Here is a 17,820-nt window from a genome sequence, read left to right on the forward strand (position 1 = left end):
GGCCTCCCAACCAAAAAAAGCCCAGGTCAAGATGGGTTCAGTGCAGAATTTTATCAGTCATTTATTGATGACCTAATACCAATACTCTCCAAACTATTCCACAAAATAGAGTCAGATGGAACACAATCTAATTCATTTTTCGAGGCCTCAATAACCCTTGTTCGTAAACCACACAAAGACCCTACAAGAAAAGAGAACTTCATACCAATCTCACTTATGAACATTGATGCAAAAATATTCAACACAATTCTTGCAAACCGAATCCAAGAACACATCAAAATGATCATTCACCATGATCAAGTAGGGTTCATCCTTGGGAATCAGGGAAGTTTTAATATAAGGAAATCAATCAACGTAATCCACCATATAAACAAACTCAAAGAAAAAAAAAAAAAAAAAAAAAAACAAAAGACCACATGGCCATCTCACTAGAAGCTGAGAAAGCATTTGACAAAATTCAACACCCCTTCATGTTAAAAGTTTTGGAAAGAACAGGAATCCAAGGCCCATACCTAAACATAATAAAAGCAATATACAGCAAACCAATAGCCAACATCAAACTTAATGGTGAGAAACATGAAGCAATCCCACTAAAATCAGGGACTAGACAAGGCTGCCCACTCTCCCCCTATCTATTCAACATAGTACTGGAAATCCTGGCCAGAGCAATTAGACGGCAAAAGGAAATCAAAGGGATACAAATTGGAAAGGAAGAAGTAAAAACACCACTGTTTGCAGATGACATGATAATGTAAGTAAGTGACTCCAAAAATTCCACCAGAGAACTCCTGCAGCTGATAAAAAAAGTTCAGCAAAGTGGCTAGATATAAAATTAACTCAAACAAATCAGTAGCCTTTCTCTACTCAAAGGACAAACATGTGGAGAAAGAAATTAGGGAAAAGATACCCTTCACAATAGTCACAAACACTATGAAATACCTTGGTGTGACTCTAACTAAGCAAGTGAAGGACCTGTATGATAGAGACTTCAAATCTCTGAAGAAGGAAATCGAGGAAGATTTCAGAAAATGGAAAGATCTCCCATGCTCATGGATTGGAAGGATCAACATTGTAAAAATGGCCATCTTACCAAAAGCAATCTACAGATTCATGCAATCCCCATCAAAATTCCAACCCAATTCTTCATAGAGTTGGAAAGAACAAGGTGCAACTTCATCTAGAATAACAAAAAAACCTAGAATAGCAAAATCCATCCTCAACAAGAAAACCATCAAAGATCAAAAATTCATGAGCGAATCACCATCCCTGACCTCAAGCTATATTACAAGGCAATTGTGTTAAAAACATACTGGTATAGAGATAGCCACGTGGATCAATGGAATAGAATAGAAGATCCAGAAATGAGCCCTCACATATATGGTTACTTGATTTCTGACAGAGGGGCTGAAAACATTCAATGGAAAAAGGACCGCCTCTTTAACAAATGGTGTTGGTCCAACTGGCCCTCAGCATGTAGAAGAATGAAAAGAGACCCTTTCTTATCTTCTTGTACAAAGCTCAAGTCCAAGTGGATCACAAGACCTCCACATAAAACCAGGTACACTGAAACTTTTAGAAGATAAATTAGGGAAAACCTTAGAACACATAGGCACAGGAGAAAATTTCCTGAACAGAACACCAATGGCTCGTGCTCTAAGGTCAAATATCGACAATTGGGACTTAATGAGATTGCAAAGTTTCTGTAAGGCTAAGGACACTGTCAAGAAAACAAAACAGCAGCCAACAGATTGGGAAAAGATTTTTACCAACCCCACATCTGATAGAGGCCTAATATCCAAGGTATACAAAGAACTCAAGAAGTTAGATACCAGAGAATCAAACAACCCTATTAAAAAATGGGGTACAAAGCTAAACAAAAAGTTCTCAATTGAGGAATATCAAATGGCTGAGAAGCATCTAAGGAAGTGCTCGACATCCTTAGTCATCAGGGAAATGCAAATCAAAACAACCCTGAGATTCCACCTCATACCAACCAGAATGGCTAAGATCAAAAATTCAGATGACAGCAGATGCTGGCGAGGATGCAGAAAAAGAGGAACACTTCTCCACTGTTGGTGGGGTTGTAAACTGGTACAACCACTCTGGAAATCAGTCTGGCGGTTCCTCAGAAAATTGGACATAGTACTACCTGAAGACCCAGCTACTCAACTTCTGGGCATATACCCCAGAGAAGCTCCAACATACAACAAAGACACATGTACCACAATGATCATAGCAACCCTATTTACAATAGCCAGAAGCTGGAAAGAACCCAGATGTCCTTCAGTAGATGAATGGATACAAAAATTGTGGTATATTTACACAATGGAGTACTACTCAGCTATCAGAAACAATGACTTTATGAAATTCTTAAGAAAATGGCTGCATCTAGAGAATATCATCCTGAGTGAGGTAACCCAGTCACAAAAGAACAGATATAATATGCTGTCACTGATAATTGGATACTAACTCCAGAAAGCTCTGAACACCCCAGTAACAACTCACAGACTATATTAAGTTCAAGAAAAACAAAGGCCGGAAAAAAAAAAAAAAAAGAAAAGAAAAAGAGAAAAAGAAAAATCATTATGTTTAATCTTTACACACCAAGAAAACTTTGACTATTTCCAGGTTACATCTTGTTTTACATGTACTTAAGCTCATTGTAACTAATAAGGTTTTAATGCATACTAGCAAACCTTTAAAAAAATCAAGTACTGACAAAAATGTATTCATATACTTTTATGCAAAAATGCTTTAAAATCTGTACATTTATCTCTGTTTTTTAAAATAAAGTTGCTCAATTAAAAAAAAAGAAAGAAAAATGAGTTTAGGATTACAAAAAAATAATTTAGGCTTACATTCATTTTTAATATGCATTGTATTCTGTATTGGATATAATATGCATTCTGTATTAATTTTTTTGTGATGGATTTTGAATGAGATGGGCAAATGTTTTAAATATAGCATTAAGTAAAGAGGTATGCAGTTAATATATTCCCTATTGTGTATTGTTAAATTGTAGTTTGTAAGCTTAGGGTGTTTCTTTATTTATTTGTTTGTTTTGCTTTTTTAAAATAAATCAAAGGAATCTTTTGGTCTCAAGTAGTACCCAACTTCCAATTTAAGTGGTGGTAAATTAACAAGATTTAGATAACACAGGGGCAGACAACCAGCCCCGGTCACCCATCCATCTAGCTTCCTAGGGCTCCACAAGCATGCCCAGGGTTCGGAACAGCACTGTCTGAGGCTACAAAGAAAGGAAGACAAAGCTTGAGAAGCATTTTGTCTGAAATGAGGTCATCTAAGCACTTTTATATTACACACGCACAATACACTTTTTCTATAAAGCTGAACCCTGAACATGCCGACAAGGAGATGAAACACTGCTGTATTTACCGAGGCAGGAGTGGAGATGGACAGGCTTTAATTTTCCCAAGTTATTCTCTATCCACATTATATATATCTTAATTTCGGCCACATTTTTCTAAAAATTTTTCACTTTCCAAATTTATTAGAGATACTTCCTTATCTTTAAAGTTTTTATTTTAATACATTTGATTACAATATGATCTTGTCACTTTCCTCCCTCCCTTTCCTCCCATCCAGCCTCCCCCAATTCATCTTTTTTTAGGTTCTTAAAAAGTCTTGTTTAGTGATTTTAAATTAATGAATTAAACTATTTTTCTAATTTTGTTACTCTTTTTCTAATTTCTTAAGCTGATTTCCTACAGCACTTTATAGAAAACCTAGACCCTTGCACATATCAAGCAAATGCTGTGCACTGAGCTATGTACCTAGTCCTTTTAATTTCTCAAATTCATATTCAACTTCATTGTTATTACAAAGGTATTTCAGGCTATGCAACTTTCTCTTTCAGGTGCTTTTGGCCCCATCTATTTAAATGGAAAGGAATTTTGGCACCTGCTATAATACAGGTAAACTTTAAAGGCAGTATGTTAAGTGCAATAAGCCAGCACAAAAGGACAAATAGTATATAATTCCACTGATGCTTGAAAGTAGGCAACAATCACAGTCTGAGTGTAGAATGATGGTTTCTACACACTACATGTCTGAAAGATAAAAACTTTCAAAGAGCACTGGAGTGTGAATGTGCTCAAAACCATGGCACTGCCTTCTGAAGTGAAGGAGAGCTGATCTCCTGTTACTTATATTTCACCATGTGCCTCTCTGGTGGCTGCTTTGGGCTTCATTCTACACTTTACAATTTATAATCACAACCAAATATTGTGTCCTAAGGCACGAACCTACAGATCTGCCACTTTAGCTCGCTGCTCCTCAGCCCTTAGAAGGTATCCTCCAACTGCACTTACTACAAGCTTCCTGAGACATGAACACAGAAACAAGGTTCTACTTATGAACACCCACCCTTATAAACTTTCATATGGAAATTTCTTTGCTAAGAACATTTCATCTTATGATAATAGAAAGGAGAATCTAAGTTTCTATTGTGAAGGAACACTTAAGTTCCCTCAAATGGAGATTTTTGCAGTGAACAACAATAATTCTTATCAGTGAAAACGCTAAGATGCTTTTTAAATAGGTAATTTAAAGCTATGTGAATATGCACTAGAAAGACCAGAATAAATCATACCACAATTAATAAGTGATTACTTTGAGAAATATGAAGAAAACCTTGTGTCTATATTTTATAGATATTCTCAATTTGCTTTTGCTATTATAACCCATTGTTTTGCATGTTCCAGTAATCCATTGTTACTACATTTGAAAAAAAATAGCCTTTCCTTTTTAAAACAAAAGCAGTAAACATATAAATGGAACAGTCTTTCTTCAAGTACTCACGTTCTCAGGTATGCTGGGAAGCTCTCTGCTATCAGGCACAGTGAAGTAAGAATGCTGGAAAAGAAAAGACACAAGTTGCCTATTTTTTCAAGATGATTTAACTAGAACTTCATTCCAAATTTAGGTGAGTGTTCTAAAGCATATTCCTTACTTAGATGAGGAAGCCACATGGCTGTTGTAAGAAATATTCATATTAGAGCTGCTTAGACTAATGTTGGACCAAGCAAGGAGCATTAACTCAACATCAGGAGAATGAATGTCTTGGAAACATGAATGAAAAAAAACCTGGGGATTCATCCCATATATAGTCACCAAACCCAGACAATATTGTGGATGCCAAAAAGTGTTTGCTGATAGGAGCCCCTTGGAGCTGTCCTCTGAGTAATACAAAGGCAGACACTCACAGTCAACCATTGGACTGAGAACGGAGTCCCCAATAAAGGAGTTAGAAAAAGGACTGAAGGAGCTGAAGGGGGTTTCAACCCCATAGAAAGAAAAGCAGTATGAACCAACTAGACACCCCAGAGCTCCCAGAGACTAAACCACCAACCAAAGAGAACACATGGAGGAACCTATGGCTCCAGTTGCATATGTAGCAGAGGATGGCTTTTTCAGTGAGAAGAGAGGTTCTTGGTCCTGTGAAGGCTCAATGCGCAGTGTAGGGAATGACAGGGCACGGAGGTGGGAAGGAGTAGGTGGGGGGGGTACTCTCATAGAGACAGAGGGAGGGGAATGGGATAGGGGGATTCCAGAGGGGAAACCAGAAAAGGTAATAACATTTAAAAATATAAGTAAAGAAAATATCCAATAAAAACAAAAGAAAAAAATTAAAGAAGCTTAAATCTAAATTCCCAGGTGATTTTGTGTGTGTGTGTGTGTGTGTTTCTGAGCACAAAATATGGTCAGTTGTGTAGTTTGCTGTTCAATAAGGCAGAAAACTAAATTACACTAGAATCACTAATTGACAGGATATCCCAACCAATCCTGCTATTCCATTTCAGCATCTGAGGTCACATCAATCTGTTGAGGACAGATCCAGCCAAAGGCCACTCATGCCACATGAAAAGGCTACAGATGGTTGACAATGGAGAATAAGCTCCTGATATGCAGTGTGACTGTCATGAAGCCTGGGAGAGGTTGAAGACTTGACTTCAAAGACCTGCAATGGGGCATCTCCATGTTTGTAACAAGCCCATATCTCCAAGTTAAAGGAAAACTGGCTGAACTAATGCCACCTCCTCGGCTGCTTTTAAAGGCATGGAAGACAATGGTAAGTGGCACTGGAAGCAACCTTGTACTGACCAATTAAAGATAGATTGTGAAAGGCCAGGAAAGGTCATAGGCAGAAGGGTTCATCTCAGCCATGGCCTAAGCTCAAATCTGGACCTTTTCCCAACCCCTTACATTCCTGGGAGAATAAGTAGGTTTCTAGAAAAGTGAGTTGTATAGGCATTCTAAAATAAAAGGTCCTGGAGACAAGCTGTACCAATGATGGTAACAATGAGCTGCTAGTCTGACACTCAGAAGATATTTATTGAACACCCGCTTATGGAAAACTTTATATCAAATATATCATTTCTAGTTGCCACAATAAAATATGAAGATAGATATTATCTCCATATTACAAATGGACAAATTAATATTCAGCGAGGCAAATAGTCTAAGATCACTCAGTGAGCATGTGGAGGATCTAGGCTGAAACCAGAACCATGTCACTAATCCCACCCACGCTCTAGCCACTGTATCTACAGACTCTTTATGTTTCTGCACCCAAGAACTTGAGAAAGCACTTCTACACAAGGCATTTAACCTACCAAAAAAACAAATGGTACTTTACTTACTATTTTACTTATTTTAACACAGGTTTCACTATGTAGCTTCAGCTTTTCTAGAAATTGCTACGTAGACCAGACTGGATTCTTGGGATGCACTGATTCTTCCCTGCTTCTGCTTCCAGAATGTTGGGATGACAGGCATACACTACCACACCTGGATTAACAACTGGACTTTTATTTTACAATTATTATCATTCAAACTGCTAGTTTGCATTTTGATTTTTCTTACTCACATCAGATACATAGAACATTCTATTATAGAAAGTGGTTAAAGAGACAAAGCTCAGGCTGTATCTTTAAAAAGTATTTCACCAATATTGTAGAATTTCTATTCAAAATAAAATATTAGATCTTCAAAACAGAAATGCATTCTGGGAAGGAGCTTGTCTAGAGGAGGGGGGACATCTGCCTTTACAGATGCAGTGGATTGTAAGAGTGAGCCAGCATAACTCTAACCAAACTAGTCCCCAGGCTGTCCTTTGAGATTCTGTCTTGCTTCATTGCCCATGAAATGCTGGGAACCAGGGGAGGTCAGAAACATTCCTAGAATCTACTGGAATGAAACAGCTGCACACCCAATAGTTCCTCCTGCCCTGAGCTGGCTTGTCCTTGAGACCTGACAGCATGCTGCCAGTGCAGACATTTGGGGAAGGAGTGGCCCTTCCTCCCAGGCAGCTGGTGACCTAGCCTGGCTGCTCCACAGCTACCTGTCTGATGTTATTACAGGCTGATGCAGTGAGATCAAGCTGCTTAGGGAAAAAGACTGAGACAAAGGCAAGGTTGCTCTACTTCAGTGAAAACTGGGTCTACACCTCACTTGCTCATCTTTTCAGGCAGTCCCTACTTCTCTAAGACCAAATCCTCTATAAGTAAATTCCTTCCCTCCTTCCCCGTGTCCACCGCTTTTTCCTATTAGCTTAGATTGTAAAGGCTAGTTCATAATTTGTAAATTGCATGACTTTGCATGCATGGCCTTTCCTCTCTAAATCTAACAATCATAGACATGACATGTTAATGCCTATATTGAGAATGATTTTGAACATCAGAGGTGTATATTAGTTAGTATAAATTAGGAACTTAAAATAGACTTGTTATTGTTATCATTACTGGGAATACCGTGGCTTTGGATACCATTCTGGTAAAACCCATTAGTTTTCCTCATAAAGTCAGACACCTTCCTGATCCCTGTAACCAGCACTGTAACTGCTTCTTGAGAAGCTGGAGGAGAAAACTCTCTAACCTACCAGGGCTCTGGGTTAGGTCTGCATGACAATGGGTGTCTGACCAAAAGGTGTCCACCACGGAAATATGATAAAGGTGCTGACAACTTCCATCTATCTAAGAAATAAAAAATTTAGTAAATGAATTATGGAAAAGATCCAACAAATCTCTTCTGATGTCCTATCTGACAGATAAGGAAGCTGGGCCCATATAGTTAAAGGTCTTGATTTAAGTCACTTCAATCACTAGCAAAACAAACAATTGGGACAGCAATTTTCCATAAAGTGGCACACTAAACAATGTGCAGAATGTACCTCAAAGCATTCAAAGAAATAATGAATGCTGTAGGCCAGAAACTATACTGAGTACTCTCTCTCTGTGTCTTCACAGGATAGAGAATGAGAACCAGCTTACTCCCACAGGATGGAACTAAGTCTTCAGGATCATATAAGGACACTTGGGCCAAAAAGACAGGCTGATTCAGCCTGAAAGTTAAGGGAGAATTTCTCAGGAAACAGAATCACAATAATAATGAAGGATGCATGAGTTAAAGGCAAACAGAAGAGAGGTAGTGTGAAGACTGAAAGTCCAGAATGGGCTTTAACTGTGACAAAGAGTAATACAGGTAGCCAAAGACAGGGAATGACAAGGCTGACAGGTTCAGCCATTCTATCCCTTGAATCTGTGGCTAAGAATATGACTGGCATTTGGGAAGCATCTATTCTTCAGTGAATCTCAGAGAGATTGAGAATCCCATACCATAGCCTGCCTTGAAGCCAGGCTCAGGTTAGTAAGATTGTGTGGCTCTGATCCCCTCTGAAGGTTCATACAGACATGCTTGTTTGGGGTGGCCACCATCTTGCCACACTTACCACGCTGAGGTGAACAGACACTCCTGGGTCAGGGATGGGAAGTCTGTGCAGAGTTTCAAGAAGTTCATTCCACTGACTTTCCTGAAAGAAAGAAAAGGTCCAAATAATAAAAGCTGGACCTGTGGTGAGGTCTAGACCCACAGAGAGACAGGTGGGAGATGTTGGCTCCAAGACAAAAATAGGTTTGATATTCAAGTAGGGTTGGATAAAAGATACTGCTTCAACACAAGAGCCAAACTGATCCTCCCACATCAAGTTCGACATTTTCTATTCAGTCAGACACCTACCATGACCACCTTTTATGGATCATATACCATAAGCTCTCAGCAAATCTATCCCTCCAACTCCATAGCAACAACTTCTAAATGCAAACAATCTGAGCTTCCAGGGCGTGGGTGGTTGGGAGAAATAACAATGACACCATGGATCTAGTCTTCATCATCATTACCCTCAATTAATTTTATTGAGTATTCACTGTGTACATGTAGCAGCCTCCAATTATGGAAAGTTAGAAATGAAGCAAGTTCACCAGCATGTGATACAGGACAGCAGCCTTGCATTTTAATTAGGGAAACTAGCAGCTGAACAACATACAAAGCAGCACAAGTTATTCGGCTCAAAACAGATTCGCCTTTAAGATGCTCAAAACAACAGTGCTTACAAAATGATCCAAAAGCTACTTCTTTCTGTGAAAATTCTGTGTGCTAATAAAAGGCTAAGTTTACATGGGCAGCCATGTCCTAACTACTGGATCCTTCTAGCCACCCACTTAGGAAGTGTAAAGAGTGAAGGTCTGAACTGTGAAGTTCCAGTCTACTCTTGGATAGTAGGCTGCACAGCCCAGGGAGGGAGGAAGGATTGCAGTATCCGAGTCCACAGCCCTGCCTGCCTGAGATGAAATGGTTACATCTAGCTTATAAGCTTGCTTTAGTCTGTGCTCTGACAACCAAGTTTTTAGAGGACACAGGTGCTTGAACATGTGTGCACAAGGTGAGGTTTGCTCTGAAGCAGTCTCACACCTACAGAACAATTTTAGAAACAGACAAAGGCCCTTTCATTTCTTCCACTGTTTGAGAATGAGTTGTTGGCATTATACCCCATTATCTATATACACACACGCACGCATGCACGCACATGCACAATTATTCCTCTTGAACAACCATGTTTAATCACCACAACCAGAAAGCATGTATTCCTCAGCACGGTATGCATCTAATCCTGTTCGGCCGTGCCAGCTGTACTCTGCACAAATGCATATCATCGTGGCAATCAAACCAGTTTAGAGGCATGAGTAGCCTTCAGCAGGGTAAGTCTTGAGTTCTGCTAGAAAAACTCTTGTCTTTCCTAGATCTATAGGACCTTGACCATTTTGCAGAATGAGTCTCAGCTATCAGATGTTTCCTCATGAATCTCAACTTGCTTTTTATTGATAATGTTTTCTTGTCACTTGACTATATCATTTCAGATCTCCACTGGGCACCCCTCCCTACATAGGCATTTAAAAAGCATTTTATAGCATTTATGTAAGTATTTCATCCCTCAAGTTTTGAGTCAAGCTGTTTATTTATCTTGCTACAAGTGCATAGCTTTCATTTGCCTTTAGTATTTAATTTGATGTTCCAGACTAAGAACCTGGACCTTTACCTTGCCTTCGTGTCTAGAGGACATACCCCTATCATGTTCTGAATACTTTATTAATTTGGGATACAAAAGATATTTCAGTATCATCTTAGACTTTCTTTACCTTAGTCCTGGAAGTAGCCCTTTCTCATGTAGCCAAGACTCCTTTTCTTGGGGAGCATTCAGAAGCCAGGTCTGGGAGCCATGTGTTTGTATGCTTGCTGTTCCTTGAGATTGCTGACACCAGACCTTCTATGGTCAGAGCTATTAAGTAATGACACAGCCCACCACAGGGGTTTGGTGGTCAGAGCCAGAAAGTATCATACACACAGTCCACCAAAGGCCTTCACATCTCAACTTACTTTTGCCTTCACATACTTAAAGTTTTAGCTTTACAATGATGTTTCCAATTCAAGGCTAACACTAGAGTTACTCCTCTCCCTTCTCTTTGCATACTGAGACTATACTGCTCAAAGGTAAAAGCCTCACCCCTATCTTAGGGCTAAGACTCTACTGTCTAATATGAGCCTTCCATGCTCTGGCACCAAGCACTGAGCCACCACTGCTGGTTCCCTTCCTTTTGGATCTCTGCAAATCCCCACTGAGTTAGCACATCTCACATCATGACTACTCCCACTCTACCATGTACAAACCTCAACTCCTTTGGCTCCAACACCTTAAGCAGGCCACTGCCTAGCTCAGGTTCCTTGTCATCTCTTCCATGCAGATTCCCTTTCTGCCATATTCAGGATCTGACATTTTGACCAGGACCTGAAGTGGAAATCCTCATGCCCTACCTTAGGCTACAACACCTGGTGATTCTCATGGTCACACATACACTTCCACAAATAGAAGCTTACCTCATTCAACAACTGCAAAGCTTCTGGATGGGAGAAGGCAGCTTTTAGGGAACAAATAGGCTGGGTTTGTTTGGGTCTTGGTTTCCATGGATATATATTGCATGTATGTGTTCTTGTGTGTGCATGTGTATGTGGAAGCCACTAGTCAATGTTAGATGTCTTCCTACATTGCTGTCTACTTTAGTTTGTATGAGAAGGTCTCTCAGTAAATTCAGAGCTCATTTATTCAGCTAGGATTTATGTCTAATGTGTTCCAGTGATCTGCCTGCCTTCCCCTGAATGCTAGGATTAAATGCAAAAGCTGCTATGCCTGTCTCTTATGTAGATGCTGGAGATCTAAGATAATGTCCCCAATGCATGTTGACCAGGTACATAGTCAACTGAAGGCTTCCTTTCACCCTGTTCTAATCTGGTAAAGAATACTTTTTGAACAAGCTAGTTATAGACAGAGTTTCTGCTGTGTGTTATAATTCCTTTGACCAGAACAAACTTTGTAGGCATCATGGGTCAGGAAAAACAGACTCTGCAAACCATTTGAATGATCTTAGATTCCCATATAGTATAAGGCAGGAGCCTCACCAAGCCCAGAGCACAAAAGAACTGATGCCATAGGGTTATGCTCAGTTTATAGCACCTCTCTTTTCCTCTCCTTTCCTAAGCCTGTTTTTCTTCCTTTTTAATTGTTTTGAGGCAAGGTCTCATGTCTTCAAATTCACTTAACAGGCAAGTGAGCTAGCTGCCTGTTGCCTGAATCTCCATTGTAGGTCGGGATGGTTTTGAATTACTGATCCTCCTAGCTGCCTCTCGAATGCTGGAATTATAGGTTTGCACACTTGTAGATACATTTTAAAAAGAATAGTAGGTTGTACTGTTGGTTTAAACACTGAATGGAATATAAATGTGGGGTACAAAAGCATGAATCAGTCTCCAGTTTAGAGATGCATTACATGCTTTTATTTATTAAAGACACTTTTCAAATTGAGTGGAAACCTGAATGTCTTACCAAAGCTAAATAAATGTGCATCAGAAATCAATGAACAGATCCCAAGACAACCTGCTACCTCATTCATCAAATACACCAGTTCTTCTATGATAGAATTCTTGACCTGATGCTCCCTTTCACACTGTGGTAAGCAAGAGCTAAGTCACTTTTTATGAACCATCCCTGCCATCTGTCGTAACCTCTGGAATACATTTGCCAGAGAGTACAACTCATTCAAAGAAAAGATTTGTCCATCATACACTCACTTTCCAACACCTCCTTCCCCAAATGTCATTTCCCATAGTATGTTTCAGGGAGTCCTGCAAGTCAGGATTCTGTTTGTGGTGGACTGAAAAACATTTGTGGTAAAATGAGTAAAAAGTAACTGAGTAACAAAAGTACACAATGTGGGCCTTCTGAGAGCCTAGGTTACACAAATCATATAGAGAAAGAGGAAAGAAAAAAAGAAACCCATAGATTTGGGGCCTGTCTTAGTCAGTCATTGTGCAGTTTCCTGCACAAACATCATGACCAAGACACAAGTTGGGGAGGAAAGGATTTATTCAGCTTATACTTTCCACATTGGCTGTTCATCACCAAAGAAAGTCAAGACAGGAACTCAAGCAGGTCAGGAAGCAGGAGCTGATGCTGAGGCCATGGAGGAATGTTATTTACTGACTTGCTTCCCCTGGCTTGCTCATCCTGCTTTCTTATAGAACCCAGGTCTACCAGCCCAGGGATGGCACCACCCACAATGGGCTGGGCCCTCCCACCTTGATCACTAATGGAGAAAATGCCTTACAGCTGGATCTCATAGAGGCATTTCCTCAATTGAGGTTCCCTTCTCTGTGATAACTCCAGCTTGTGTCATGTTGATACAAAACCAGCCAGTACAGGGCCCTCTAAGACCAAAAATACAGAACAATAATTTTTAATAGAACATTTTCAGAACTAGGATTCTATAGAAAAATCAAAAGATATTCATGACATTTAATAATTATGTTATGTCACTTTAACTTAAATGTCACCCTTTACAAAAAACAAAACCTCAAAAACTTAGATACACAGGTAAATATTCAATTCACTACTAACAGTGAGATTTTTAACTTAGTCAAATAAATGGCAAGTTTAACAAATGTTATGTGGGTCTCTGCCATGTTGCAAATTTTTTGGAAAGTAGTTTGGCAAATGTAGTGATGGTTCTGATGCTAAGGTCTTCTTTCCTGACTGATTCTTGATCTGTCAGTAAAGAAGCCATGGGCTAATTGCTAGACAGAAGAAATAGGCGGGACTTCTGGGTCCTTGGAGAAAAAGACACAAGGGAGGAGGAGGTCTGCCATGCTTTGGAGGGAGAAAAGCCAAGTCTTGCGGGGAGCGGGAGCTTGTGGTTGCTCCTATAGGTTAGGGGAGTTTAGGAGGCAAAACATGTATCTTAGCAATTAAAGTTCTGGGCAGGTGGGAAGTGCAGAGATAAGAATATTGTTAAGGGCACACTTTTCCAGGCAGGAGATAGTAATGCCCAGCAAAAAGTGAAGAAGAAAGCCAAGAAAAGGAAAGGAAAGGACTAAGGCCTGGCCAGAATGTCACAGAACCTCTGGTTCTCAAGCCCTCTCCTACCACAGGCCCAAGAGATAACCCAATAGTGTCTTCTGTACTCTTGTTAGCTTTGTCAATCATGCCCGGCCTCTGCCCTCTCACTCCCCACATCAAGTATCTAAATCAGGGAAGAACAAGAAATTCTCTGTGGAGCAAGTGGAACATGTCACCAAAGAAAAACTGGGAAGGTTGAATGGATTAGAAAACCCCAGTATTCTTTTTTTTTTTTTTTTTTAAAGATTTTATTTATTATTATATTTATATGAGTACATTATAGCTGTTTTCAGACACATTAGACACCAGAAGAGGGCATCAGATCCCATTACAGATGGTTGTGAGCTACCATGTGGTTGCTGGGAATTGAACTCAGGACCTCTGGAAGAGCAGTCAGTGCTCTTAACCTCTGAGCCATCTCTCCAGCCCAGAAAACCCCAGTATTCTTATAACAGAGACAGTGTTTTATCTGCTTCCGCCAGGTTCTTGTCCTAGAGCATGTGACCACAACACCTCACATGAAGACTGTGACCCCCTAGTTATGTAGCACAGAGTTCTCCATGCCAATAAGGTATCTAGATGGACTGTCCTGAGGGTTTAGTCAATAAGCTTCCCTTCCCAAACATTCCTTCCTGCAAAAGATATTTAATCTCTGGTCCACCCTGAGTAAGTTGTATGCATCCATTTTCACCATCAATAAACAATTTGTATAAGCAAGGGCTATTTCTCTCATCAAGAACCTCTGTGAAGAGAAGCCTTCATCATTCAGAGCCATGCCACTTAAGCCTCCAGCAGAAGGCCACTCCACACCTCTTCCACTCAACCCTGAGCCATGTCAGAGATTCCCCCTCACTCCTGGCCCCAGGCTTGTCACAGCCTGTTTATTTTACAGATGGCATAAGGCATACTAGGTAAGAGCTGATTTTCTTTTCTCCCACTTTTTTTTTTTTTTTAAATTTCCCAACCTTTCTATGATGGGCATACATTACTTTTTTATAAATGTCTTAGTAAAACATAAAGCACATGTTACTTTCATAATCATAAAAATTAAAGTTTACTTGTTAAAAACGATATAGTTCTGTAAAAAGGCAAATACCTGTCGTTTTGATGTGTAATCTGCCAAGATGTTGAGGAGCTTATAAAATACCTCGAACCAGGGGAGGTAGCTGAGGAAGACAAAGAAACACAAGAAGTATTAGTATGCAGGTCAAAAACTCAGATGGAGATTTAACTCAAAACATTTCAGGTTTTCTCTACATCCTGAAGATTCTAGTTAAGGTTGCTAAAATCCAAACTGGTTAAATGTTAATTATTTCTGGGCTTTTAAAAATATGCCTTTATGAAACAATACATTAATTGTCCATTATGATTACTCCAGTGCCTCAAAACTAGATCTGGTTCACATAGAAGAAATTCAAACTAGAGTGCAATCAGGCACTATGTTTTAGTAGCCAGACCTTTTCCACTGTCCCCAGTCTCTAGAAAAGCATCCATTCCCAACTCCACAAGGTTTCCAGATGTGAGTGGATACCCAGGAGTTTGGGAATCCCTGCCTCCTAGGCCTCAGCCTGCCTCATTTCTTGCCTGGGCTGGGGCCCCCATCTTAGCCTATGTTCATAGACTAACACCTCCTGTTTCATCTGCCCAAGCAGAGTTGACATAACCCAGAGGCAAGACAGAACACAAAACCACAATTCTGGAAAGCTAGAACCTCCCACACTGGAGTGATTTGATTCCCAGAACCAACTTCTGTTCTTTCCCATTCTAATACCTGTTACTAAGAAATGCATAAAATGAACTGGCTACCTGCCTCCCCCAGTCCCCCAAATCTGCATGGCACATTTAATTATTGTAGTGACATCCCACTGCTATAGGACCCAGCAGTCTACACTTCTCAGGCTTTGGCTCTCTCTTATTAGGATCCTGATCAACTGTTCTCTAGAGGTATGCAGTTTTATGATAAATATACCAGGCATGTCTGAGCCTGCCCAAGCCAGCACACTTTGGCCCTTTTCTCCCTATGACCTTCATGAACTAGTCAAGTTGATTTCAGCTCATTGTTCTAATAGCCTCCTGTCCTCTTGAACCTATTTTTGTGCCTCAGTTCCTTCCATGGTGGTCATGCACACACTACTATTACAATGTCCCTTCCCACAGCATAATACTCAACAGCATAGTTGTATTCTCAACAGACTATAGAGACTGACTACAGAGAGAAGAGAACACACCATCCTTTACTATGTCCTCAGCACCAATCCAAATATGAAGTGTGGTCACTCTGAGTTCAGAGTTTATTGGAAAACACACACACACACACACACACACACACACACACACACACATGCATATACACACACACTTAGATGAAAAGTAGCAGACAGCAAGGGCCCTTTAGCTCCATAGAAAAGTTAGTGAGATGTATTTCCCACTCTCAAGAAACATACCATGTCCCAGCCCCACCCTATACACTCTGTAAATGGCTCTTTTCTCTCTTAGAAACTGTCTCAAAACTTCTGAGAGAAGGCATGAAAGAAGTCTGCTGCACTGCCTTGCTCACATCTGCAAATGGAGTCTGTTACTGATAGATAGGCCTGGACCCAAGGCAGGGCCCAGATGTGACATCCTGCCCGGGAGAGGGGATCAGCACCCTGTACAGATTACTGTTGGCTCACGGAGGGTAATAAATGAAGTGAGAGGTAATAGAGAGGACAGATAAAGTGCACAAGCTCCTATCTGTGAAGTCTGTCTGAAGCCAGAACATGCTACTGTAAAATTTAAGTAGCTTATCAAAATATACTGATAAGCAACTTAACTTTTCACTTCTATGACAGTATTATCACTTATGCTAATATGTTTCCATCATCTCTGGCAGCCACATATGGACTCTTCCAGAGCAAATGGATGCTGCCACTCTCCACAGCTCTAGCTCTGGCAGAGCAATGTAAACATTCAAAAGGGATTAGGCACTAGATAACATGCTCTCTTCCTCTTCTGCTAAATAAACCCCCACGAGCTAAAAGCCATTAGAGTAGAACAAGAAATCCCTCTCCCATGAAAACCACACAGATTAGAGGACTTTTAGTAAACAAACCCAGGCAAAGGTTACAAGTATTTCTTTTCCTGAAAGTAATACCACTAGGTAAACCCAACAACTGGAAGTCAGAAAAGATGAAAGGGCAAGCAGGGGGAAGCAGGTCCCAAGCAGAGGCAAAGCTCAGCTACTTTCATGAATGCACACAAGAGGCAGGATAGCATGGCAGTCTACTTTTGCCAGCCATTAGAACTTAAACAGTTTGGGACAGCTAGTGAGCTCACAGCTGGAGCCTAGCATGTACCCTGAAGCCTCGGTAGCTTCACCTGGTGAGGATCACCTGAGCCACAGAGCCAGTCCACCTCACCTTACCTGCCTCTGTTCACCAAACGAATCCTTTTGTCTAGGCGGATAGAATCATTTGCCATGGACTGCTTGGTAGTTACCCAGGATGCCAGGCACTCCTCTCTCCTCTGGCCTGACCACATGTCCCCTGTGTGCTGACAGATGAATGTCTAGCGATGGCAGTGCTAGGGTTTTGAAATCAAACTGCAGCTGTCTTCTTCAAAGTGTCCAGGCTTCCCAGCTAGGAGGCCATGGTTCACAGCTGAGCTCTGTCTGCTGGCACTTCCTGTCCTGCTTCATTAGTGCTGCACCCGGCCGGACTACCAGGAGGCTGCAGGTGAAGACATGAAGCCCCTACTCCATCCTGTGCGTGTCTGTCAGCAGTGAGTAAACAGTGCTTCCCAGTCCACACAGGAAACAAGCACTCTATCAGAAATCTCCTCCCTGGTCACTTCCAGGGCCCAAAACTCTTAGGTCAGGGTATGCTTGCATCTCTCCGAAGGCGAGCAAGCACTAGGGCTAAATAACAAACAATAAGAAGGGCACAGCCCTGGTCCAGAAAAAAAATAAACACAGGAAACGATGTCTAGGCAGGAGAAGCCAGCTGTCCTTCCCAAGCATGGTTACTTAAGGCCTTTGCCGT

The 17,820-nt window shown here is 40.7% G+C and overlaps 1 protein-coding gene across 4 annotated transcripts in view; it reads right to left on the bottom strand.

Annotated features, from left to right (window-relative positions):
* Positions 1-17,820, bottom strand: part of DENND1A (DENN domain containing 1A) — a 460,146-nt gene that overhangs the window by 226,750 nt on the left and 215,576 nt on the right. For all 4 annotated transcript variants that reach the window (XM_080927212.1, XM_080927210.1, XM_080927211.1 and 1 more), the window contains exons 6-8: positions 14,898-14,967; positions 8,750-8,830; positions 4,822-4,875 (exon numbers count right to left, since the gene is read on the bottom strand). In XM_080927212.1, coding sequence (XP_080783338.1) covers positions 4,822-4,875; positions 8,750-8,830; positions 14,898-14,967 — 205 coding nt within the window. The remainder of the gene's footprint in view (positions 1-4,821; positions 4,876-8,749; positions 8,831-14,897; positions 14,968-17,820) is intronic.

Source organism: Micromys minutus (assembly GCF_963924665.1).
Source record: "Micromys minutus genome assembly, chromosome: 13".
Classification (NCBI taxonomy): domain Eukaryota; kingdom Metazoa; phylum Chordata; class Mammalia; order Rodentia; family Muridae; genus Micromys; species Micromys minutus.